The sequence below is a fragment of the Lissotriton vulgaris genome, chromosome 10 (assembly GCF_964263255.1).
Source record: "Lissotriton vulgaris chromosome 10, aLisVul1.2, whole genome shotgun sequence".
In the NCBI taxonomy this organism is placed as follows: domain Eukaryota; kingdom Metazoa; phylum Chordata; class Amphibia; order Caudata; family Salamandridae; genus Lissotriton; species Lissotriton vulgaris.
Window position 1 is genome coordinate 758,807,964 of NC_141698.1, and position 26,938 is coordinate 758,834,901.

General features: G+C 41.5%; 1 protein-coding gene across 2 annotated transcripts in view; it reads left to right on the forward strand.

Annotated features, from left to right (window-relative positions):
- The window catches only part of ARHGAP21 (Rho GTPase activating protein 21), a 430,157-nt gene extending 404,495 nt beyond the window's left edge, over positions 1-25,662 (forward strand). For both annotated transcript variants that reach the window (XM_086941663.1, XM_086941662.1), the window contains 5 exons: positions 11,380-11,505; positions 11,678-11,719; positions 13,187-13,292; positions 15,005-15,036; positions 23,156-25,662. In XM_086941663.1, coding sequence (XP_086797789.1) covers positions 11,380-11,505; positions 11,678-11,719; positions 13,187-13,292; positions 15,005-15,036; positions 23,156-24,877 — 2,028 coding nt within the window. In that variant the 3' untranslated portion in view covers positions 24,878-25,662. The remainder of the gene's footprint in view (positions 1-11,379; positions 11,506-11,677; positions 11,720-13,186; positions 13,293-15,004; positions 15,037-23,155) is intronic.
- Positions 25,663-26,938: the final 1,276 nt, after the last annotated feature.

The window sequence follows — 26,938 nt, forward strand, 5'->3', positions numbered from 1 at the left end:
GATGACTTTGGCAGGAAAAGGGAGGAGCGAGATGGTGCGAAAGTTCTTGAGGTCGGTGGGGTCCGCTGTTGGTTTCTTCAGTAGGGCGCTGAGCTCGGCGTGCTTCCAGCTCTCCGGGGAGGTGGCGGTGTTGAAGGAGATGTTGATGATGTCCCGCAGTTGGGGTGCGATGATGGAGTCGGCCTTGTTGAAGACATGGTGGGGGCAGGGGTCGGTTGGAGATCCGGAGTGGATGGTGTTCATAGTACGGGCTGTGTCTTCGGTGGTCACCATGGTCCAGGTGCGGAGGGTGGGGGGCGTTGGTTCGACGGTGGGGTGCGTGGCTGGTGCGCCAAAGCTGTTGTGGATGTCGGCGATCTTGCAGTGGAAGAACGAGGCGAGAGAGTCGTAGAGGTCTTGAGAAGGAGTGATGTCGTTGTTGCCGGTGCTGGGGTTGGAGAACTCCTTGACTATGCTGAAGAGTTCCTTTCTGTCGTGGGCGTTGTTGTCCAGTCGTTCCTTCAGTGTTTTCTTCTTGGTATTGCGGATGAGCTGGTGGTGCTTGCGGGTGGCTTGTTTGAGGGTGGTCATCAGTCTCGTGACAACAAAAGACTTCTCCAAGAGAAAAACAAGTGCTATCATCCGAGCCCAACACCAGATGGCGATCTATTCATAAATGTACCACTCTGCAGCCCTCTATGCCAAGAACAGATGCATACTGGTAAATAGCATATTCCTTTTTAAACAAATCAAAGGGTTTTTTATCCTTCAAAAATTCAACAGTAGTATTTACATCATTATTTTTCTTTAAAACCTCTCGGCACCTTGTTTTGAATCACATCAGAACCACTAAGTGTGGCATGTGTATCTGTTCTACATCTCCTCTCCCACCTCTCTATATGTGTATGTATATGTCACTGGCAGGATGAAGTAATGTAAAAGTAATCCACATTTGCTAGCTTCGTTTGTGGTCTGCAAGATGTTAATGATTAGTTCCATACATGAGAAGGAGTGTAACCCACGTGTTAAGACTGACATGCACATGCAAACAAATAGCCATTGTACACATGTAGACACTTGTACATTTTAAGGCAAATATGTTTTTTCATGTGATTTGATGTATTGCCATTTGGTATCAAAATCATTAAGATGGGCACCATTTGCCCAAGCTAAGTCTGATTGTGTTCAAAACGTTCAACGTATTTTATTGGAGATGTCGCCTTTCAACTTTTTTGATGAACATTTTTTAACCCAGTGCCCTGTAATTGCTGCGGAGTTTTATGTCAGCGCTTTACAAATCTCCTGTATAAATACGTTTTAGCGTGTTGTTATTGGTTGTTAAGTCTTACTTAGTATAGCACTCTAATCCATTTGTGGACTTTTTTAATTTAACATTTCTCCTAATTCTAATTTCCTTTAACCCCCTGAGAATGCCTCTCTAAGAATGTACATCCATCACGTACCTGTAAAAGGCAGGGGATTCATTTATGGAATTTCTAAATTGAGCCATTACTAAACGTTTGTCCTGGCAACAGCAAAAAATTAGCAAATAGTTACACAACCTACTGCGAGAATAACCAATTTCTAAGTTGTTTTCTGAAAGCGGTCAACTTGGTCTGGTAATGAAAAGGAAGAGTGTTGCACTTTGTGGCCAACTAAAATGCAAATGAGCTGCCTTCATGGTGTGAATATTTTCCTTTATCTTAGAAACCTTGAAGAAATGAGCAGAGGATTATTGTAAATGTCTCGATGGGGAGTAGTGAGTGAACATTTCTTTGTTTGTTGTAGGTCCTGATTTGTGTGAAGCCTTAAAACAAAAAAAGGCTTGTAATCAGAATGTTTCACCAGAAGCCATTTGAGCAAACTGAAATGATTTTGAGATATGGATGTGGCATGGATTGAGTAGCAAACGAGCAGTCTAGTTCTCCAGTATTAGGGGTGTCTTTCATAGATTCACATACTTGAATATTCCCCGTCGTCGAAGTGGGAGTCCCACGGTACATAAAATAGTAGTAAAATATATATATACATATAGAAAAATTATATAATTATACATATACATAAGAAATGTAATACATATAAAATATAAATATACATAAAGTTTAAAGTACCATAGAACTGAAAGAAAACCCATAGAGTCTTTTAAAGGTAGAATTCCCTTTAGTAACATATCCTAGTCCTTATAATAGTCCACATTCCAGCCAATCAGGCAACAGCACCCTCTAGAACCTTCTCCTCAGAAACTCATGCCCTCAGATTTTCTACCGCACGTCGTGGGAAGGGAGTCTCCCTGAGCTCTGCTCAGTTTCTTCAACTCTTTTGCTTACTTCATCTCTGAAGATGTCTACAACTAAAAAATCTTTATTTAGACCTGTTCAACCTGTGGAAAGCTTCGCCTTTTTCATGAAGATCCTCACAGTAAGTGTATTTACTGCCTTCATCCGGACCATGAAGTTAAGAACTGCAAGTTCTGTAGGACCTTCTCTGCTAAGACACTGAAGGATAGAGAGGCCCGTCTCCTTCTGTGGCTACAGAAGTTGAAGACTTCTGAGGACCCTGTTTCTGACGTGGAAAGCGGGTCTTCTTTCCATTCCAAAGCCTCTCTCAAGCGTGGGTCAGAGACTGAGATGCCATCTCCTTTTCTGAAGAGAAAGAAGCTCGTTGACGCTTCAAAATCTGTCTCCCCACGGGATTTGCAAGTCTTCACGCCTACGGGACCTGGTTCTCTATTGTCGCAATCCCAAGCTGTGCTCTCGTCATCTAAGTCGGGCGCCAGGTCATCCATCGACGACCTCGAGATCCGTCTATGCTGTGCCAACGTTGGCGACGACATGTTCGATGTCTACGAGGACTACGACGACTACCTCGTCGTCGACGCTCCCGGAGGTGACGCCTATTCCATCTATTCTTAAGATTTCGTCGACGGCCGTAAAACCTGCCTCGTCGACGCTTGTGCTGAAGCATTCATTGTCGAAGACCCGTCGACGCGCCCTCCGTCGAAGGCCTCCTCTAAGTTGACGACCACCTTTTCGTCGACAGCCAAGACCTCGTCGACGACCAAGACCTCGTCGACGGCTACACCCTCGTTGACGGTTACGTTGACGGCAAGATCCTCCTTGACGGTGCCGTCTATGCCGACGATTCCTCCTATGTCGACAGCTTAATCTTCGTTGACAGCACTGAAATCTACGTCGACTAAAGAGAAAATATTGTCCGTCAACGCAACATTCACTCGCTACAGCGACTACTTTCACTGTGGTTACAGCTTCAGTGGTGAAACGGCCTGTTCCTGTGAGTCCTATGACGAAAACTCTGCCAATGAAATTATTTGAGTCTGCAGAAGACGATTCTGATGACAGTTCCTATGTCAATGAGGTTTTTCGTCCTGCAAATAGTCCATCTGGACTCAATATCAAGTGCCAGGAGGAAGATGATGAGTATGAGGAGGAAGGATGTGCTCTCTTTTCTGTCCACGTTGCTCATTCTGAGGCACCGCATGTGCATGGTATGTCTCAAATACCGTCTTCTCTGGTGACCAACTAGCAAAATATGTTGGGCGATTATAATCGCAGGTTCCTTCCATCTGCGACTACCTCACCAACTCTTCAACCTGCGGCGCCAACACCCGTACATACGAAGATGCCGCAGTCGCCAGTCCAACAACAGCAAGATACTGATGATGACTCGGATGTCAATCAAGACACTGATCAAGATGATGTCCTCGCGGAGTGGGACGATTATAGAGCTCAAACGCCATCTACGCCACCGACATCGCCTTTGCCTTCCAGGCCGGTGGACATTGGAAGCTTCCATAACTTAATGGTGCGTGCTGCCAAACGCTTCCATTTAACCTTCGATATGCAGCAAACGGATTGCTTCCTCTACGACTTCAAAGATCAGCCTCTTAAACAGACTCATGCTATCCCAATCATTTATTTTATTTGGCAGGAAGGCCTTAAACTTATGGCACGTACAAACTCCATCCCAGCTGTGTTGCCACGTTTAGACAAAAAGTACAAGGCGCCTGCAGACTCTCCAGTACGCCTTGTCTCTCACCCCAAGGCGGACTCCGTTGCAACGCAGGCTGTCCAGAAACGTTCAAGGAATCCGGCCACTCCTCTCACCTCCCCTCCAGACCAGGAGGGACACCGGTTGGACTCTATTGGTAAGAAGTTTACCACCATGGCTGCCACAACGGTCAGAGCGGCGAACTCCCTGGCCATCCTCAGAAGATATGACCGCCAGATGTGGTCTGACATCTCGTCAACGGGCTTCAGACAACTTGCTGGAGCCGCCGTTTTAAGACGCCAGGGCTGGCTCAAATCAACAGCTTTTCGGCCCGAGGTGCATGCGAGAATTCTTGATTTGCCATATGATGGGGATTCACTCTTTGGCAAGCATGTTGACGACGCTGTTGAATCCATTAAAAAGGACACGGATACAGCTCGTTCCTTAGGAAGCCTCCAGTACCGGAAACAGCCTTTTTGTGGAGCACGTGGCAGAGGTGGCTCCTCAACTTTTCGTGGCTCCTCCCAGTATCGCTCCTATAGCGACAACAAACAAAGGTGCACCTATCAATCTCAGAATCGCCAGTCCGATTCAAGGCCTTATCGGAGGAAAAATAATTACAGAGGGGGAAACACCTCCAAAAAGCAGTGACTTCCCCAACAAGTGTTCTCCGACTCTGAAAATTGGAGGTCGAATCTCCCAAAACTTCTCCAACTGGTCTCATATCACCTCGGATCGTTGGGTCCTGGATGTCATCTCGAAAGGACATGTTCTCGAGTTTACAAAATTTCCATCCACCCGTCGACCTACTGGTCCCCCACCACCTAATTTCCAAGATCTGTTGGCTCAAGTCAAGATCATGATAAAAAAGGGGCTGTCGAAGTGGTTCCTCGAGCTCAACAGGGCAGGGGCTTTTATTCCCGCTTCTTTTTAATCAAGAAGAAATCGGGAGAATGGCACCCCATTCTGGACTTACGAGCCCTCAACAAATTCATCAAATCACAAACTTTCCGAATGTTGACCTTCCTGGAAATTTTGCAATACCTCAATCCCGGAGAGTTCTTCTCCACTATCGACCTTCAAGATGCATATTTCCATTTGCCAATACATCACAAACACAGGAAATATCTTCGCTTCACTGTCGGATCGAAGCACTTCCAGTTCAAGGTGTTGCCTTTCGGCCTTCGATCAGTGCCGAGAGTCTTCACGAAGATCATGGCTCCAGTCGCAGCTTTCCTTCGCTTACAAGGCGTTCAATTTTACCCATACCTTGACGATTGTCTAATAAAAGCTCAGACACGTCGAACAGCAAGACAGCATACTCAGACCGGTCTGTCACTTTTTCACGAATTAGGCCTTTCCGTGAATCAGGAGAAGTCTCATCTTCGCCCATCACAACAGAGAATCTTTCTAGGAGCCTTAATCGATTCTCGTCTGACGCAGGTGTTTGTGTCCCAGGAGCAACAACTTTGCATACTCAAGATGGTCGCTTTTCTCAAATCAAAAAAGTCAGTTTCTGTCTGGATCTTGAAATCTTTTCTGGGCATGGCCTCCTCTTGAATACATCTGATCCCACACTGCAGACTTCACATGAGTCATACAGTAGGAGGTGGACAAACAATGGAAAAAATTGTTGGGGTCGTTCAACGACAAACTCTTCCTGACCCCCCGCATTCAATCAGGTTTGGAATGGTGGGCTCATCTTCCGAATATCGCTGCTGGTTGGCCCTTCCAGGAAACACCTCCTTCACTCATCTTTACGACGGATGCTTCCTTAGAGGGCTGGGGGCACACCTCGAAGGCATGTCAGTCAAGGGCAAGTCGACGACAGCTCAACGCAGATGGCATATAAATAGTCTAGAACTTTTGGCCATCTTCCTTGCCCTGAAGTCTTTCCGGATTCTGATACAAGGCCAATCACTGCTGGTGCAAACAGACAACACCACCAGCATGCACTACCTCAATAAGCAGGGAGGTGCAAGGTCTCTTCTGCTTTCCAAGCAGGCGCAAGAAATCTGGAATTGGACGATTCAACACCAAGTTCACCTGACCGCAGTTAACGTGCCGGGCATCTCCAACACTCTTGCCGACTGTCTCAACAGATCTTTGGCGGACGATCACGAGTGGGAACTCCACCAACCCACTCTAGAGTACATCTTTCGCCAGTGGAGACATCCACAGATGGATCTGTTTGCGACTCCAACCAACTGCAAATGCCTACACTTTGAAAGTCTGCATCCCCACAGAGAGTCGAGCGGGAATGCGTTTTCGATCAATTGGTCGAGCGAATTAGTCTACGCTTTTCTCCCGCTCCCTCTCGTTCCGCGCCTCCTGCACAGGATGAAGCTCCAACCATGCCACGTCATTCTGATTGCTCCCAGGTGGCCACGTCGCCCGTGGTTCTCGGGCCTCCTACTGTTGTCTCAGTGCGATCAGATACGTCTTCGCCCACTGCCTCACATGCTCACCATGAGCAAAGGGCGGATTTGCCATCCAGATCCGGCTTATCTCCAACTGCATGCTTGGAACCTGAACACAATGAGTTTGCAGGTCTGAATATCACTCCGGAGTGCAGGAAGGTGCTAGCTCATGCACGTGCTCCTTCCACCATCAAAACATATCAATTGAAATGGAAGCGTTTTTGTGTCTGGTGTCACAAGGAAGCCCTTTATCCAATGCACGTCAAGCCGTAGCAAATCCTGCCTTTCTTCTCATCTCTAGCGAAGTCAGGACTTTCTTATTCCACTCTTAAAGTCTTTCTAGCAGCAATTTCCCGCTTTCGGCATGATGGCACCACCTCTTTGTATTCCTCTCGGATCATTCGACAGTTCTTCAGAGGCCTCTTTCGAATGTATCCGCCCATACGTCGTCCTCCGCCTTCTTGGCGCCTGAATCTGGTTTTATCTCAGCTCCTCCTACCTCCTTTTGAGCTCATCCATTCAGCGGACTTAAAATTCCTTACGTGGAAGGTAGCTCTTTTACTTGCGCTTAAGTCATAAAGGCGAGTAAGTGACATCCAAGCATTCACGATACAACCTCCATTTCTTCAATTCTCTAAAGACACTGTTACTTTACGGACAAATCCAAAATTAATTCCCAAAGTTCCTTCGAATTTCCACCTGAATGAGCCCGTCATTCTCAGAACTTTCTTCCCCAACCCTCAGTCTCCTGCTGAGCGTTCTCTCCATTCCTTGGATTTAAAACGTTGCCTGAAATTCTACATCCAGCGCACCGCTCCTTCTTTTTCGAAAGTCAGACCAGCTCTTTGTAGCTTATGGCCGAGTTTGTAAAAGACAATCTATTACGAGATGGATCTCTTCTGGCATTTCTTTCTGCCATTGCCGGGCAGGAAAGCCTCTCTCTGCTCAGGTGCGAGCACACTCGGCAAGGGCTGTGGCATCATCTACCGCCCTCTTTGCTGGAGTGTCTCTGCGCCAGATCTGCAGAGCTGCAACGTGGTCAAGCAGACACACGTTTACGAGACACTACTGTCTGGAATCAGCGAATGCTGCAGATGCTGCTGTGGGCCAAGCTGTGTTACGAAATCTTTTTAACTAAGGTGAGCCTCTGTTGCTTCCTGTCATAAAAGGTTTTACCATATGTCTAATGTATGCTATCTAAATCATGTTATGGTTGTACTTACTTGGTTTTGCAATGCCTTTTATGACATATACGTATATTATTTTACTGCTTTCTACTCTTATTCAAGCATGTAAATCTATGAAAGACACCCCTAATACTGGAGAAGAACATTAGTTACTTACCTGTATACTGTGGTTCTCCAGTATTGGTGTCTTTCATAGATTCACATGCGACCCACCCTTCCTCCCCTCAGAGGCTCTCTTCTCCTCATGCACTCTTGGTCACTTTGGTGCTATGAAAATCTCAGGGCTTGAGCTTCTGAGGAAAAGGTTCTAGAGGGTGCTGTTGCCTGATTGGCTGGAATGTGGACTATTATAATGACTAGGATAAGTTACTAAAGTGAATTCTCCCTTTTAAAGCCTCAATGGGTTTTCTTTCAGTTCTATGGTACTTTTAACTTTACGTATATTTATATTTTATATGTATTACATTTCTTATGTATATGTATAATTATATAATTTTTCTATATGTGTATATATGTGTATATATATATATATATATATATATATATATATATATATATATATATATATATATATATATATATATATATTTTACTACTATTTTATGTACCGTGGGACTCACACTTCGACGACGGGGAATATTCAAGCATGTGAATCTATGAAAGACACCAATACTGGAGAACCACAGTTTACAGGTAAATAACTAATGTTCTTCTGCACCATCGGAAGCCAATTAAATTGATAGGCTGGTAGACGAAGATGTAAACCATTGGTGTGGTCCAACTGGGAATATGCCAGTGCTTGAAGGGCAAATGGGCCAGAGTAGGGAGAAAAACCAACATTTTTGTCAGGATCTTAAGTTGACTCAAGATGTCACTTTATTAATTTTTGGTGTGAACAATAGGGTATCGTCCATGGTAACACCCAGATTTCTGACAGTTTGAGCTACCGAAGATTCTTTAGACTTCTTTGAAACTGAACTCACTGCTGCTAATGTGGGCCTGGTCAATGCGACTAAATCAGTCGGCTCCACTGGAGTGTGGACCTGTAATTGCTGTTTTCCCAGTTGTGGCTAATGCATAGCTTTTAATAACTACTGGATTTAACATGAGTGATTCACCAGCTCTTTGCTTCCAGCCTCTATTCTTGCACATTTAAAGCACTGCAAGATCAAGCAAGTATACCACACCATGCTAATCTGTTATCAGTTCTGCTTTTGAAGAAATCAAAGATGTCTTGTTTCGATAACTTGTGAAACCAATTTGCACAATGTGATTGCTTCTGTGGCTCTTAAAACGGAATAGAACCAAAAAATTCAGCTCCTGAACAGAAAACATTAAGCTTTGAAGCTGTAAATGGTTCTGTACTATAGACTTTGTTTCCTCCGTACAAAATTATCACATTATTACCCAGGGTCTCTAAGACCTAGGTTTTCCTCTGTACAGGTCAGACCTCCTTGAGTCAGAACTGATATTGCGTAAATAATGTGAAGACCAAAACTTCTACTAAAAGGCTTAAAACACTCTTCTGCAGCATTGTGCATTTTACTCAGCTACAAGTTAATATGGTGTTCTAGCACCACATCTGAATTCCTGGCATCATTGCAACGATTCACTCACTCCACGGAGAGTCATGGTCGAAAAGTCAGACTCCTTTCATTTACTTGCTTTTCCTGGCTTTTCAGTATAAAATTGCATCTGTTCCTCTGGATTGGGAATGCATTACCTTGACTGAGTTTTTGGAGCATGGTACTGCAGGCAACTGTTACATTTTATTTCTTCCCCCTCAGATCTCCCTCATATTTTACCTGTTGATTATTTGCATAATTCTTTACCTCAACATATAGTTTTTTGTTTCTGTCCATAGGTGTAAAAAGGCTGTTCCACTAAATGTTATCTATTTGCCTCCCTATTCATACTATACTGTGGTATCTGAGTAGGAAAGTGGGAGAAGGCAGATTTGTAGGTCAGTGTGGTGTGGGTTTTGACTTTTCTTCATTTCCAAAGTTGTCTGTTTTCATATCTGACTAGGCAAGATAAACTTTAAGATTCTTCTGTTTTATCACCCTCCAACCAATTCAAAGTCTTGCCCAGGATTTTTCAATGACCTCTACAGGCATCAATCAAGTGTCTGGCACACCTTCCTGGCAAACTATTCAAAAAGGATATTGGCATCTTTCTTTATAGCAGAACATTATCCCATTGTCTTACTTCTGAAAGTGCTACATGTTTACTTAAAGTTTAATGGTTTTTTTTACTTGAGCAAATTGATTAATTAAAAAAGGAAGTAATCATTCAGTCTGTTTGCATATATACCAATCAAGAACATTTATTTCTGAAGTGACCTACACAAGAAATAAAACCTCAATACTCACATTCATAATCCTATTCCCCTGCCTCTTCCACAAGTGTACATGAGGCCTCAAGCCATAGATCAGAGGTATGCATACTTACTCTATGTCCAGTTCGAAAGAGGCTGTATCACAAACCTTGGAATCTACGTTATGTCAGACCCAATCTTGGTCTCTGGATTGCACAGAAGTTTCCCCAAAATTAAGCCCTCCAAGGGAAGGCAATCTACTCTGCAGTTAGTAATCTAATTCTTTCCCAACACATGTAGCTCAGGTATTAGCAAGAGGAATATAGTCCCTCGTGTGATGTTGTGTGCTGCAGTGGTCAATGCGGGTGTGCAGACTACGGCAAGCCTCTAGATCCCGGTCAGTCCTTCATTGAACACGCTTTGTCCACACAACCGCATTTCCTGAACACAAATTATCACGCTTTGAAACTGTAAATTGTCCTGTTCTATACATGTTGTTTCCTCTGTGCAAAATCATCACGTTACTACGCTGGGTTTCAAAGACCTCTTTTTTTCCATTCAGTTCAGACCTACTTTGGTCTTGAACGGGTATTGGCTAAATCTTCTTGAAGGGCTTGATAACTATCTACTCTATCCTTGACTTTGGAGGTTGAACCTTCATCCCTCTTGATGTCAATTCCTCTAAAATGGCAACTACCCTATAAAATAGTAGTTTCCTCTCTGCAGTAGTCTTAAGCACAAGTCTAGTAAGGAGAAAATAACATGCAGCATACAAGCTTATCCCTTGTTGTCTAATATTGCCTAATGATTATTGTGATGCCCTTTAGGAAAGGATCACAAACATGAAAAGGGAGGTCATTCCTTGGGTATTTTGCACCATCGTCACTAGAGCCTACAAAAGACAAATTTTACACAAACTGAAGTTAAAGCCGTTCCAGCATTTGTACATTAACGTAATTTGCGACATATATTAACATCTCGATTCTGTGAGTTACTTACCAGATTATTTCAAGAGTTTAAATCCAGTCCTCTGTTAGTTTGAATAGGAATATTTAATCTCTTTCTATTCTCTGTCAGAAAGTAGTGTCCTCAACATGTTCTTAATTAGTAAGATCTAAAAGTGTCAAACTTACTTTTAATGTTACATTTTCATATGATCCTGTGTATATTTCATGTCTATCATCTTTCCATCTTTCCCTCTCTGTGGGTTTTTCAGCTTTCACTGCCAGGAAATTCTATGGTGATGATCTGAAGGTCTACAAATAATCACTCCTGGTCTACCATGGCAGTATTAACTCAGTGGTGCCAACATGATTTCTAGTTATCTAGATGTCTGTCTTAAAAGCATTACAACATCTATCAAACAATATTTTTAAGGTTGCTTTTTCATGAACAAAAATGGAAGAACAGTTGTATGCACTTACCACCAAGATTATTAGTTTGAAAATGTAATTTATTTTTGTTATAGATGGAACCAAGAAACCTGGCAATAGTATTTGGCCCAACGCTTGTGAGAACATCAGAAGATAACATGACACACATGGTCACGCATATGCCTGATCAATATAAAATTGTAGAAACTCTAATACAGCACGTAAGTCAAGGATGTAACTACTTTACTGATTCCAAAAACATGTATTTTTTTAGATTAAATTGTACAGATACAAATAGATACGAGTGTATGTAATTGAATTGTTCTCTATTGTTCTTGCATTGTATTTACATGTATTTGCTATAGAAGTTAATGGTGTTTATTTTCTTCTTAGTATGACTGGTTTTTCTCGGAAGAAGGGCCGGAAGAACCAATTGTAAGTATTGTTTCCATTTCTCTGTGGAACTAAAGCACTCTTGTATTCTAATTTGAAATTAGTTTCTTCATCAATAGAGCAAAAACATTTCTAGAATGTTTTGTAAATTTTTTCCTGGTGTTTTCATTTTCTTAACTGGAGGTTTGTACCCTCTCTAGTTGATTATTAATGAAGGTTGTGTGTTGGTGTTGCTTAGACGTTTGTGAAAACTGCTTAAGAATTACAGGAAAAAGTTTACAGTGTAATATGCAGAACGGGGCATGGTAGGAGGAAGGGGCTTCAGAGACCTTAGCATTACGAGATTGCTTTTTCACCTTTTTGCAAAATTAATCTGTGGTATCGAAGGGAATTCAAGCATGCCAAGATTATTTTGAAGTGTTAAAAAATGACTTTCATTAGTTCTGTCATTGGAAGAGACTTGCCTTTGCATTAATAAGTGTCTTCTGTTTCTTGCCTGGGAACTGATCACTAACCCTCAGGCAAATGGGTGAAACCCTTGAGGATCTACGGGTTTCTGAATAATTGAAGTGATATGGTCTCTGATCTCCATGGGGGATGTTGTGGTGGGCAGAGGAAAGAGGATGTAATGTGAACTTAGTGTGTATGTGGGCGTTTGTGTCTGTCCTTCCAAGAAATTCTCGTGTACTACTCCCCTTATTTCGAAAGTCACCCAGAAAGACGGTTAGGAAACTCTTTGCTGTTCCTAAATTGTTTGTTTTGGGGAGGCGTGCATTGACTGTCATCAGACGGAGGTTAGGGTGCATGTGCAAGCTATATTCCTCGTGTTGGATCAGGAGATGCAATTGTGATGTACTTATTATCAATGACATCACAGGTTGGTGCTAATGTCTCCAGCCATTTTGATTAACTCCCCCTTTAGTTAACTCTGGTGCAGATGAGGCTCAAAGACCCACCTATTGAAGGATTTGAAAGTGGCACCGATCACCTCCTGGTGCTTGTAAAGTTCTGCCAGTAGCAGAGATGGGTCCTTTGGGCTTGTCAGTTTCATGCCAACATCTCCAATAAGGAGGTTTAAATGCATCATTTAGCCCAAATACAAATTAATGGAGATGGTGAGTTGGGAGAGGAGGTTGAGACATGTTTCTGCCTGCCTTAAAATTAAACTATTACTTTAAACTTGTCTGGAACATACAGTGTAGCAACATGATCTGCTCTACATTTAAATGTTGTATCGCATGTCATAAATAACCAAACTCCTTCTAGAAATAGTGATGATATTTAGTTTGTATTAACCAACTGATTAAACACGTTTTGCTTTATACATTTCCTAGAGTTTTCGGGGAGAGGATTGCTAGGTCGGGGGCTGAAGAGGATCATGTAACTGAGTTATCATTCCTTCCAATCCCTGATTTGCAATTTTTCTGGTGACTATAGTTTTGTGATGTTTTGCAATGTATAGTGATTTGATTGGGTAAAGATGATGAGATCTTTGTTTATTAACTGTAGACAACTGTACAGGAGGAAAGCACTTTAGAATCACAGCCAGTGCCAAACATAGATCATTTACTCACCAACATTGGACGAACTGGAGTATCCCCTGGAGACGTATCAGGTAATTCTTACCTGGACAGTTAATCAGATGGCTAGATTAACATGTTCAGTATACACAATCTTTGAACTACAATCTATTTCCTTCATACCAATCTCTTGCTTAAAAAAATGTTTTTTTCATTTTTGAACATGGAAAATTCTTTATCTGCTACTCTTGAAGGCTGTCACATGTTTAGTTAAGCCTTGCATCACTTGTGCAAAGCATGTTCTTTGCAGCACAGTTTTCTTTATTTTCAGATAATGAAACATAGAAATCACAAGTTATCGCAGATAGATGTAGTTTCCTAATGTATTTGCTCTGTCGGCAAAGCGTGCTGTGTACTGCATGCATATTAATTACAAAGCATTTTAAAAATTTGAATTTAAAATGCAAAATATTAGATGTGTGTGTTATGTTAAACACTTTGTTTTTTAACAGGGTATCTCTTCCCCACTCAGTTTAAATAGTAGCATTGCGGGGTTTGGTGGCACTGTTTTTCATACCTACTGTTTCACTAACCCAGCATGATGTGCCCAAAACTGTTGCTCTTTTGTCTCTAGTTCTTGCTTTACTTGTAAAGTGTTTGCAGCACTCACTGAAACATGCTATGCTGATGTTGAAACAGGAGAAATGGGAGGAGTCTATCATACGGTGATGTCACTGATGGATTCTGTGATGTCGATGATGGACAGCTGGAACTGTAGGAAGAAAGAGGACTGTTGCCCTCATTGTAGCTGCCTTGTCTGCAGAAACCCCCGCTTTTTGTAAATGATCTGTCCTGTAAATTTTCTGTTACGAGTATTTTGAACAGATCAATGCTACTTTCTTAAAGTCTTTCTGCTGTTTCTTGTTATTTCTGAAGCAGACACCGAGGAGTAATAGCATGGTATGGTCTACCGGTTTTTCTAGTCATAAAGCATTAGCCATGTGTCAAAGTGGTGTGGCATGGGGCTCTGCTCTTCTGTTGGTGAACAATAAAATAAAAATAGCAAAAGCAAGGCAAATCACAATTTGATCATTACTTCGTAGCCCTTAGCAGTCCACTTCGTATATGTAAAGCCTCAATTTACCTGAAAATAAAGCCATAGTGTTAATTTTTTCTTTTCATAATATCCCTTACGTAGTTTGGAACACAGCTAGTTGTAATTGCAATACAGATTGCTAAACACATATGGTTTATACTATACGAATAATGGAGTTTAAAATAAATTTAATTAAATGTTGAGATAGATAAAACTCGGAACAGCAGTTCAGATTTAGTTTTTTCTGAAGTAGTTGTTGCTTGATTTTGGTAAATTTACTGCTTGGCTACACTATGCTGCATACCCTAAACGGTGTGTTTGAAATCGGGTCAGATATAGGACAAGAACTGTACCTGCATATGATTAAGATAGTGAAGAGCAACAGTGTAATAGCAGGTCTTGGGTCTGTTTTGTGTGAAATAATTAGCTCAAAAAAGTATTAAGTGTTTTTGTTTTTATTTACAAGAACAGGGCTCCTTTGCCATTTCTGTCATGCCATTGAGCTGGTTCTGCCTACAATTCACAGCATCCTTTCATGGCGGTGGCTTTCTGTGGTGCGGCTTTGTGAGCTCGGACTTTCCACTTTGTTTTTTCTTTTGCTTTCACCTTTTGGTCTGTGCTTGTATTTTCCATAAATCTAGCATTGTGTGTAGTATTGCTTAATGTTTGTGTTATGAAATGGAGTTTTACTAAGTTTTGTGTTTTTTACAGACTCGGCTACTAGTGACTCAGCCAAATCTAAGGTAAATGTATTTACAACATATACTGTCATAGAAAAATGGTTGCTCAAAACAATGTCAAACTTGCAGTTTGGTGTCAAAGATTTTCAGCTCTATGAAAGAGTTGAGGATTTTCATAAGTTGTTTGGTATTCTTACATGTTTCAGAAGCTTCCCACTTTTTGCATCTGCTCAGTATTATGCAAGGTCTCACAGCATCCATTCCTAATGAATCATGGAGTGTGCTCTTCTTCCCCCCTAGATTCCCTTAAAATCCACACACCTCTGGCAGCCAAACCTCCTTCCTTCCAATAAATGTACAAATTAAGTTTACCTTGCCTATAGACTGCAAAGAAGGGTGTGCACAGACTTCCCTGGTGGCTGTGGACCATTGGTATTTTTGGGGTTGTCTGTTGCTGTGGTGGCTAGATGGAGCAAGGCACCGGATGGTAGAGGCCCAGGACACCCATAACGAGGCTGTCTGAGGATGAGGGCTGGAACAACAAGCACATATCATACCTGCCCTCTGGGAGTAGTTACCCTGCCTTTCGTACTCCTTCAGGATCCTACACTCGTAATACGATTTTCATTGGTGTGCAGAAATTGGCCCCAGGCAGGCAGTGTCAGGATGCATTAGGTCAATAGAGGAACTTCATTCTGCCAAGAGCTAAAACTCCACTCTAATGAGAAGCTAAATCCTTTCTTAATACGTTTTTATATAACACATTCTGCTGCAGCATTGGCTTCATTGCCCTTTACAGAAATGTTATTTTTGCTTATCACAACTGTGCTCATTTTGATATACTCAAATCTATAGGAGACTGAGCCAACAAGCAGAATTTGGAGGTGTAGATTTGCCACAGATAGCAGCAAGTGAAAGCTCAGCAGTCGGAACTATTTTACTATTCAATTCAAATAATCCATTTGAGTTACCTTTAGTAGAAATGTTATGGTTATATTTGCTTTTCGTTCTGAGAAATAGTAACATAAGAGTATTGTTTTACAACTTGGCATTTTTGATTGAAGTGGTAGTTCTTCAGAATTTCATTTGTAAATTATGTTTCTGTGTTCGTATAAATGCCGCTAACCATGACGTCTTGGCCACTTAAAAAGCCTGGCTTGCATTTCGTAAATCGACTTTGTTTCACCTTTTCACAAAGTGGCCTCAAAATGCAAAGTGATGGTTGGAATGCTTCAATTAATCTTAGCCACTGGTCATTGCTCGAGGCCGCATCCTAAGCCATCTTTGTTTGCCCACCGTGCTGCCTCGGCTTGCACCCAGCCACATGCAAATCAGCCTTGTCTCCCCCTCATGAGACAAGCTCAGGTTTCCACCAGGCTAAGGACTTTGAAGAAAGACTGTGTAGGAAGGAACATATCCTTTAGGAGATCCCTATACATTTAATTTTTTGTTTCTCACAAGTAGTAGTGGGATAGCTGCAGATGTGGCATGGCAATATATGTAGCAGATGATGTTCTGCTGGTCAAGGGTTCGATTCTTGGTAGTGTCCTGCTGAAGTGAGGCACATGAACACGAGTCTGCCACCTCGCGGAGGTGAAATTCCAAAGACTCCCCTTGCCATCCATGTACAACTTTCTGGAACTGTAATTCAGGTGTAGGAATAACGTATGTAAATACAGTGGATTTAAAAACATGTTTGTACCATTTGTTTCTGTAGATTGCATGCTCTGCAATTTTTTTAAGTTATTTTTTTTGTTTCAAGATGTCTTTGGTCTCAAGATACCTTGTGAGCCTTCAATTAACCACAGTACACCAGGACAAAGACACCACCTCAAATTGTGTGTTTCACCATCTGTTCGGACGTTCACCAAAAATAGTTTGATGTCAGACACATGATTTTTCAAAGAAGGGCATCAGAGAACTCTTCTTCAGTGTCTTCATGTCTTCCTTGGCCGTGGAACAAACAAGCCTGCAAGTGTTGGTCTTGGACTTTGCTGTTAGACTAAGTCATATGAAAATGATTTGGAAAATCACTTCCAGTTCTGCACTAATTGTAATGCAAAATTCCTGTGGTTGGGCCAAAAATTAGACTGTAATTTGTGTTTACCGTCTTTCCACTTTGAAGGAACTTGATCTGCTTGCACAGCATTTATTAGGACCATTTGTTAAAATAGAGCTCTGGAGAAACCTAGAGAAACAGGCTTCAAGCCAAGACCCAAGAAACCCACAAGCAAGCCCTAAGGCATTGACTTAACACCTTCCATGCCAAAAGCAACCTCAATGTTGGGATCAGAATCAAGTAAGCCTCTTCCATCTTTTGTGCTCCTAGGTGGGCAACAGAGCTCTTTATAGGCAGGTCGCAGTCCAACTGGATTTCTAATTCGTATTGGTTCATTGAACGAAGTGTTTGCACCAGGGGATTATAAATGTTCACCACTGTGACTCTGGGGCTGGTGGAGTGGTAGTGTAAGGGGTGAAGGTGGCTCTAGAAATACCTATCAGGGGACAATAGGTCTACCCCTCCCACCTTTGAAGTAAAAAATTTCAGACAAGTGGGTCCTGTCTGGTATTTTGTTCAGCAGGATACTGCTCTTTGTTTCACACACACACACACACACACACACACCCCACCAATATACCACCTCAACAGCACACAGTCAGGAACTACAGTGAGAGAAAGTATTACAAGGACACCTATTTTCACATCTTTATAAGTCCGGCACATCGCTGACACCTGCACTTGGTAAGTAGACAGCAATTGCAGTTCAGTCCAGTTCAAGGGTGTTCCCCAAATACCTAGCATTGGTAGTAGTGCACATGGACCGCAACCCCAAACATGTCTTTCTTTATTTGGACGATTGGCTGATGAGGAGCAGCAGCCAACAGTAATGTCTAGCAAACACTCGTACAGCGTGTCTTTTACACTGGTTAGGATTCATTGTCCATGTGAAAATGTTGCCTCAATCCCTAACAGGTCTCTATTTTTGGGAAAGATGTGTTGATTTCCATCTCAAGCAAAGCCTACCCAACCCAAATACAGGGTGATGGCATTCCAAAGGCTGCAACTCCTATTTCAGACATCACGTCCCATAACTTTGTGGACAGTAATGAGACTATTAGGAATGATGACTCCATTTATAGTGATTGCACCCGACTCAAGATTGCATATGTGCCCGCTTCAAGAGTCTCTGGCACTGCAATTGTGACAATATTGGCTAAATGGAAAGATCTTGTGTTGATGGGCTCAGAGTTCTGGACGCTCTCAAATGGTGGAACAATCAGAACTTGTTGCTGGACAGGCCATTTCTAGAACCTGACTAGCAGGGTAGAGTTTTCTCAGACTCCTCTGACGAGGGGTGGGGACAGCAGAACCACAGCATTGTCACACCCTGTATCTAGAACTCACAGTGATGCAGTTGACACTCAGAGCATTTTATATGCTCATTTGGTGGATAACAGTCCTAGTAGAGATGGACAGCGTGATCTCCGCGCTCTATGTTTAAAAGCGGAGTGAACCCACTCCCCTCAGCTGTCAGTACAAGCCTAAACGAACTGGCATCGGGCAATTTGTGATCACATCAGGCTCATTGCAGAGCACCTGTCTGGAATAGACAACAACTATGCAGGATACATCAACAAGTACATAAGTTGGAGATGAATCGCTAAGTATATCAGCAATACTTTCAGAAATGGGGCACCGCCCTTCTCAATCTGTTTATCGCCACCAAAAATGCACAGTGCTCAAACTAATCCTCCATGTATCCATACCCACAGTCCTCTGGGCTTGCTCTATGGATGAACTGGTCACAAATATTTTCTTCCTTTCCACTGCCTATACGTAGTGAGGAAAATGAGACCGGCATCCACGTCTCTTGTCTTGATTGCCCATACATACATGGGACAGCTATGTTAGTCGGGGCTTTTGGAAATGCCTATCTGCACGAAAAGTCACCCACCGCAGTTCTTCTGACTTGAAAATCTGGTTCAGCCAGACATCAAAACCTCGGGGAAATTAACCTAGTGATCTGGCACCTGAGGTATTGGAGTTTGATTACTTTAACATTCCTCAGAAGTGGATGCATATCTTACATTAGGCCCACAAGCCCACCATGCAGGCATGCTATGCAGCCAAGTGGAAAAATGTGCCTGTTACATATTAACTAAACAAGAAGAAACTCTTATGTCATCAGTGCAGGATATCTTTTATTACTTGCAGCGTTTGCAAAAACCTGGGTTTTAATACACTTCTCTTTTGTTACATTTACCTGTCAAGAGAGAACACATCTCTTTATTCAAAATACTTGTTGTTTCTTTTTGTATGGAGGGATTTAAATGAATTATTCCTCCTACAGCTCCACTGGCTCTGCTGAAATGTGGTGCTTACATGACTTATGGGACCTCCAGTTCAAGCCACTACACTCTTGTGACGTGCAGTTTCTGTCATTGAAGGTAGACTTCTTAGATGAAATTACTTCACTAAGGGGAGTTGGTGAATTGCAGGCGCTTACAGTAGAGTAATTGTTATTCACGTCCATAAAGATAGTTGCCCTTATGTCAAATCCAAGATTTCTACTGAGGGATTTCACCTTTCTGTGTTAACCAAACCGTTAAGTTGTCTATTTTCATCCCACTCTCGTAGACCATGGCAGATAGGGCATTAACGCACTTGAGATGTTGAAAGAGCAATGATGTAGTCATTGCAGGGAGAAATTCATCCTCTAACAGACAGCAGCTGTTTCTTGCTTTTGCTAAGCCTCACCTAGAAAACCCAAATTCTATTGACGATATTGCCAGCTTTATAGTTAAGTGAATTCTGAAATGCTGCACTAAAGCTAAGCGTACCCTGCATTGACTGCCTAGGGCATATTCGGCTAGAAGAAGGGAGCAACCATGACCTTCTCAGCGAACATTCCAATGGAAGATGTTTCTGACGATGCTACTTGGTGAACGTCACCCACGTTCAGTAATCATTAGTGTCTGGACATTCAGCCTGTCAAGAGACTTTAGTTGGTCAAACTGTATTGAGAATGTATCTACAAGCTACTATGTCATTTGTTGTCTAGCCAGCACTTTGTGGTACACTGCTTTTAATGTATCCGGAGCATGGAATATACAGCAGGACATTTTACAGACGAAAAATGTTATCCTGTAACCAGTTTGCACCCTGCACTGCTGTTGTTTCCCACCTCCCTGTAAGTGAGCAATGATCTCAAATGTTTTTATATTAAATAGTTGGGCACAATACACATTCCTTTTTGTGCTGTTCTACACTCTACGTACATTACTCACCTGCTGGAGGAAGAAGATATGAGATAGTATGTGTCCTGGTGCATTGTGAGCTAGCTAGGGGAGGAGTCAAAAGATATCTTGAGACCGATGATTTCTTCAAACAAAAACAACTTGCAAACATCCTTGCCCAAAACTAGATGGCAGGAGTATGTAGAGCATCTGAATCTACAGCACTGCAAGCTACAAAAAGATGGTTACAGGCTAAGTAATATTTTCCTTGTACACACATTTTCATGAACTTACATGCACAATGATTGCTTTTTCTGGGTTGTTCACACTGCATTTTATCCCAGAGCGCTGCCATTGTATAAATATGAAGATAAAGCATGAAGCCTACCTGCACCTTTTCCTCATGTTTTCTCCATGAAAACGTAATTATTATCACGGATAAATGAGGCTGTCCCTAGTTAGGATAGTAAAATGTATATTTTGTGGATATTGACTCAGAGTACTGGGAAATTTTGGGAACCCCGCTAAGGTTAGAAAATTCTGCAGCTAGCCCGAAGCCAACATTTCAGACTTTTAAAAACTTCTTTGTGAACTGCCCCCAGTATCGATTGTGTGAAATTCTTCCTTTTGTATACCATTTTGTTACAGAACAATAAGCAGTACTTTTTTCCATAGTGAGTTAGGCTTTTCTCTTAGTTGGGGGCTGCATCCTCATAGTCATTTTCAATCATTTGCTTTCTCTTGTACATGAAATTTCAAGGAAGTGATATTTGATACAGATACAAGTGAGATATCAAGGTTACTTTGTTCTCCTACACTAGTGACCTTCAGCAACTTCAATATTATGTTTCACTCTGATTTTACTATCTTCTGGCAAGGTATAAAGTTCCATAAAAACACAGCTACTTCAATGTTATGTTTCACTGTCATTCTACGGTCTTCTGGCAAGGTATACAGTTCCATAAAATAATAAGCTGACAAAGGCACAAAGTAAGATATATCCCAATAAACAGCTGAAAAATAAAGCAAATTCCTTGTATTGGTTTTCCATCATGAGCATCATCAATAGGGTGCATGACTCCAAACATCCAGCAACAAATAAATCATGGGCAAAGGAGAGATAATGTGGGGTGTCTCCAAGATTTTCACAATGTTAGCATCTACAGGTTAGCATTCATATTAACAATTGTATTCCGTATGTTTTTTAAATGTTGAGTATCTTTTTTTCCGTATTTGGTATCTACAAGCAGTATGCTCCCAGACGTTCGGTATTACCATGAGTGCACTTTAACGATGCATCTTTCTTAAGACTAGTATTGTCAACCATTTTCAAGATCAGATAACGTATGTACATTTTCTTCACCACTGCCTGGGTATTTATACTCTGTTGAAGCATTTGCTTCCGCTCAGTTTTAGGACTTGAAGTTTTCTTCCTTTTCGGTTCTCTTAGAGTTTAGACCCCGAGAGATTTGCTACATTTAACTGAGAGCCTTTAAAGTATATTATATCTGAGACGCCATCAGAATCTTGATAGAATATCTTAAAATCCTGCCATTCCTTTGGAACTAAGATTTTAGCTGATGACCCCAAGTGAAGTTTGTTTATTTTTTATACTCTGGCCATGCCCCTCTCAGTTGTGACTTTTGTAAAACCATGTCCCCAAGTACTCCTTTAGGATAGGGAAAGGAGGTTGGCGTTTGGCCCTTTAGGGTGCCATTAGGTGAAGATCAGCAAGTTAAGCAAGCATGTGGACTCGCACCTTTTGAAGGCAAAAAAGGTCAAAAGCTTCTTCAGAGGGTCTCTTGTCTTCTACATCTGACTCTAAGACACATACATCAAGATTGATGCCAAAAACAGCAGCATCCTTTTTTTCCAGTACCCAGAGTACTTATCCTTTGTTATCCATGACTCACTTGTTAACTTATAAGACTGTATTACAAAGGACTTTATTTAAGAAGTAATCATAGTCTGTGATATCCCCACTCTTGAAGAAACGGTTACCTCCATCATCTGCAGCATCCCTGTCGAAGACAAGGGCACTTTCCACCACTCCTACATTTCCAATGACCTTCTTAGTTGGCACAGTCCTTTTTCATGACAGGGTGTTTTTGGAGTAGGCTAACAAAACAGTAAGTGAAACTTTAACTCGTACAGCCAACCCCATTTTATCTGTCACTTTTTGAGTTTCGGGTGTGGAACCCATGGCACATAAATCTTTAGTTGTTTCTTAACAAAGGTAGCGAAGAATCATGTATTTCATAATAATCCAGCCTGTTGTGCAAAATAAAGACCATCGTTCCGACTACACCCTTTGTAAATGTGGATTAGAAAGCTAGTCTGATATGGCTAATTACCAAATCTTTGTCTGGCTAAGGACCGTGCACATCAGTGTTTTTTTCCCTGCCCATAATTAGTCTCCCAGAGCAGTATTATTGTGAACACAACTATGTCAAACCTTAAGGGAAGAAATTACCTAAAAAGGCCCATGCTAGATAGTTTTTTGTTTTTGTTTTATAGCTGAATTCTGTCTGGAAATCCAAGGTCCTGCCTGGAAAAATTGACAAGTAGTCCGTATATTTATAATAATGTGAATTTGAAGTGAAGATGTTTGGGAAGGGAGGGATCTAAATTAGACGGTCATGTGGTTTGGAGAGAGTCTGGGTAAGACTGGCTAATCCACATAAGATCTGCCTCTTTGTACTTTTGCGAATTATCAAGAAAAGTGTTACGAAGCAAACGCTATTCTGGAGGAGCTTTGCAAAAAGCATATTTATCTTAAGCACCACAATAAAGATGTGTGAAAAATGTGCGCCAATGTATTTTAATTATATTCTTGTTACATTTCAAATGCTTTTATAAATCGTAATGCATTTATTTGTTTGGTGCTGGCAAAATGTATGATCTATTTCTGATAACAATTTTATCTCAATTTTATGTTTTTTAGGGTTCTTGGGGATCTGGGAAAGATCAGTATAGCAGAGAACTGCTTGTATCCTCCATCTTTACAGCAGCTAGTCGAAAGAGGAAAAAAACAAAAGAGAAACCACATCCAAGCAGTTCCGAAGATGAGTTGGACAATGTCTTCTATAAAAGGGAAGTTGCACAACAGTCTGAGACTGGTGTCATAAAACCTGTCACTAAAAGAGAAGACTTGGAAAATGAAAATAGTGTTTTGGGTACCAAAAATAATCTAAATATAAAGCAGAAAGAAGAAAGTAATAACAAAGATGATTGTGCCGTGAAAGATAATATATTTATTCAAGAGAGTACACAGTCGGAGTCCTCACCACCCTGCCAACCAAAACATGCAAAATCCCCAAATCTCAACGCTAGACAAAACACAGTGTTCAAAGGAAATAAAACTATTGTGCAAAAATCCCTCCAAGTTGAAGAATCCGTGTCTGACTCTGGTACTCTGCTTAGTACTTCTTCCCAGGCTTCCTTGCAGAAACCTAAATCCAAACAATTAAACAGCCCTGAAATTAAAGGCAATGAATATTTGACAGCTGATGTAATTTCCATCACCTCAGACTACTCTACTACATCATCGACTACGTATTTGACTGGTATAGATTGTAACATGATGAGCCCGGAAGTACAGTCTGTAACGGAAAGCAAAGGCGATGAAGCAGACGATGAGAGAAGTGAATTGATCAGCGAAGGGCGCCATATTGAAACAGATAGTGAAAGCGATTTCTCTATTTTTGCCTCAAGTTCTGCTGCTGACCGACTCTTTAGAGGTAAAACTCAAGAAATGACAACTATGGGTCGAAGAAACTCTGATGAAAGCACAAGTTGCACAGAAGGAAGTTCTACACCAAAGCTAGACAGCCGCAAACTGTTCAGCTCCCACAAACTTATTGAATGTGATACATTATCAAGGAGGAAATCTGCACGGCATAAGACTGATAGCGAATGTTCAGCGGATAGCAAATGTGAGAAGGACCTTCCCAGTGTGTCTACGCCAGATGTTATTAAAAAAGGATTGTCAACAGGCAGTCTCATTCCGTCAGTAAGTAGTGAACCTGAAAAGCAAGAACCTGCCTGGAGACTAAAAATAACAGAAAGATTGAAACTGCGCTTGAAAGCATCTGCGGATGACATGTTTGGGGTAGGAAGTCAAAAATCAACTTCTCAGGAAAGCCGTAAGAAAAAAAATATCAGAAGACGGCACACACTGGGAGGGCAAAGAGATTTTGCGGAAATCAGTGTTTTGAATGCTTGGAAGGCTGAAGAGCAGGGAGGCTTCCGGAGGGCTAAGGACACAGAATCAGAATTGTCTGCCGTGGATAGACTGAAACCAAAATGTCCATCACAGTATCTCTCCATCTCAGAATGGCTTGCCAGAGAAAGATTACGCACAAGCACATCGGACCTCAGTACAGGCGAAAAAAGAGAGCTCAAGGTTGGAGACTCTGTTGTAGACGATATATCAAAGCCACAGCCACCTTCAACTGTTCCCACGCATTTAGATATAGGAAGTTCCAGCAGTTTGACTTTGACTGACCAACCACCTCTTTCATCAGTATCCCAGTCAGCGGACCAAGTAAACGGTGAAAGTTATCAGAGCAAGAACAAAAGCAACTTTAGTCCTGCAGTTGATGCCCATCCTCACAAACTGTCTGGCACCCAAGTAGTTCGATCACGATTCTACCAGTATCTTTAAATCGCTCAACCTTTGCACAACAAAAATTCCATTGATTATTGTTACAGTTTCCAGTAAAGCTGTGTTTATTGTTTTGTACCTGAGCTCATCAGTGTGTGGCCTTTGTTTGGTTTGGTTCCATCATTGTGGAAAGTCATCGCAATGTATTGTACAGCCAGAAGATCGTACACAATAAAATATTTTGGATGATAGAACATGCACACGTTGAACAATACATCTACCAGTGTGTGTTCTGTACATGATTTCCTGACAAGAGATTGCTGCATAACCTTTTACATCTGGCGTTGGGTCGTACAATGTTCTTTTGGTTTAGTCACTAACAAGTGCCTCATCATAAATTTATTTAATTTGGTAGGGTGCCATATTGTGAAATTAGAAACTGATGCGAACTATTTAACACATTGCATCAAAAGTCAGTTTCATTACATTTTTAATATTTTAACATTGGTGGATAAAGAGCTTCCATTCGTTAGGCATTCCAGTTGGATTTCCACTTTTTATATTCAGACTTTTAATACAGTTTTTGAGTTTTATGTGACTTGAATTTTTAAACTTTGTGTAAAATAGGTAACTTAAATTGTACATATTACATGTGTATCTTTTCCTCAGATACCAGATTTGATATAATTGTTGTAACATAGGCATGTAGATAGTGGATCCTGGATGAAACTGGTTTCTTTCATTGAAAAGAGTATAATTCTGCATGAAGACTTAAGCAATTCAACATTGTATCATGCCTGTGTGCATATCCGCGTAAACACTGGAAATAAAATTGTTTTGGTGAATTTGTCCTACCGCTGTCCTTTGCTTGTGGGTAATTAAACCCTCCTTAATAGCATATCGACCACCATCAATTAAGATAATGAAGTGTCATTAAAGTAAGTATTGGCAAAGTTAATAGGTCTATGGCTTACTTTAGATGTATTATTATCATTCGCTTTTATTCAATGTTTTGGATGCACAAATAGAAATTCTACTTACATGGTCCCCCTCAGTACATCCTACACCTAGATGAAAATATGCACACACATCTCCCCACACCTAGCCCACCAATAAGTATGCACAGATGCCATCACAGATGGATGCTGGTTGGATGGATTGGTTAATGGCTGCGTGGTTGCTTCTAAAGATGAATCAGTCGAATGCCTGTGGGTGCATACAGTGGTGGATGGCTAGATGGATGCATGCAGTTACATCGCTAAAATAATGCAAGGCTGACTGGATGAATTATTGGTTGTGATTTGATGGATGAAAGCATGGGTGGGCAGATGGTGTGTGTGTGTGTGTTGGGTAATGGCAGTATGCAGATGAGACATTGAATCCACAGGTAGGTGTAGATATATGTAGTAGGGAAACATGGATATCCTTAGATCGAAGGATAAAGGGTGAGTAGGAGGACTGATGTTCTGATGACTGGTTGAATAAATGGGTGCATAGATTAGGATAAAAAGATGCTTGGCTGTTGTTGCTTTGCACAGAATGTATTACACTTGAATAGTGCTCTGCAACTTTTGTCAGGTGTCTAGGTGCTAATAACAGGTAGTCATTATTATTCAACTCAATGTAGAAATGGTAGAGCCTTGAGGGACACCCTCAAAAAGATGAAATACTGAGTGGATTGCTGGGATTCAAACTCATTATCTTTAGGTTACCGACATTAGTACACAGAGGTATCTTACTGGCTAGAATTAGCTTCCAATAAAAATGATATCCTAATGAATAACAAGTATTTTATAGACCTCGGATCCCCATGTGCTCTGACACTGGGTCTGACAAACACAGGCTTGCCACTTGAGACTCTGAACCCTGCCTGGGCAATATTCCAAGCATTATTGCCCATGGACTGACTGATTAGACTGTCTACTATCCTCTGTGTACCTGCAGTGCACCCCCAGCTGCTGACCATAGTTACTGGAAAGTGCTAAATTGTACAAAGTGGTTTAACAACACAATATTGTATACATTTGCAATGGATGATTTATTGTCTTCAGATTTGTAGTGACCTTTATTTAAAAAAAAAAAATTTGTACAAGACTTTCTTGGGTAAATGGGGTCCAACCA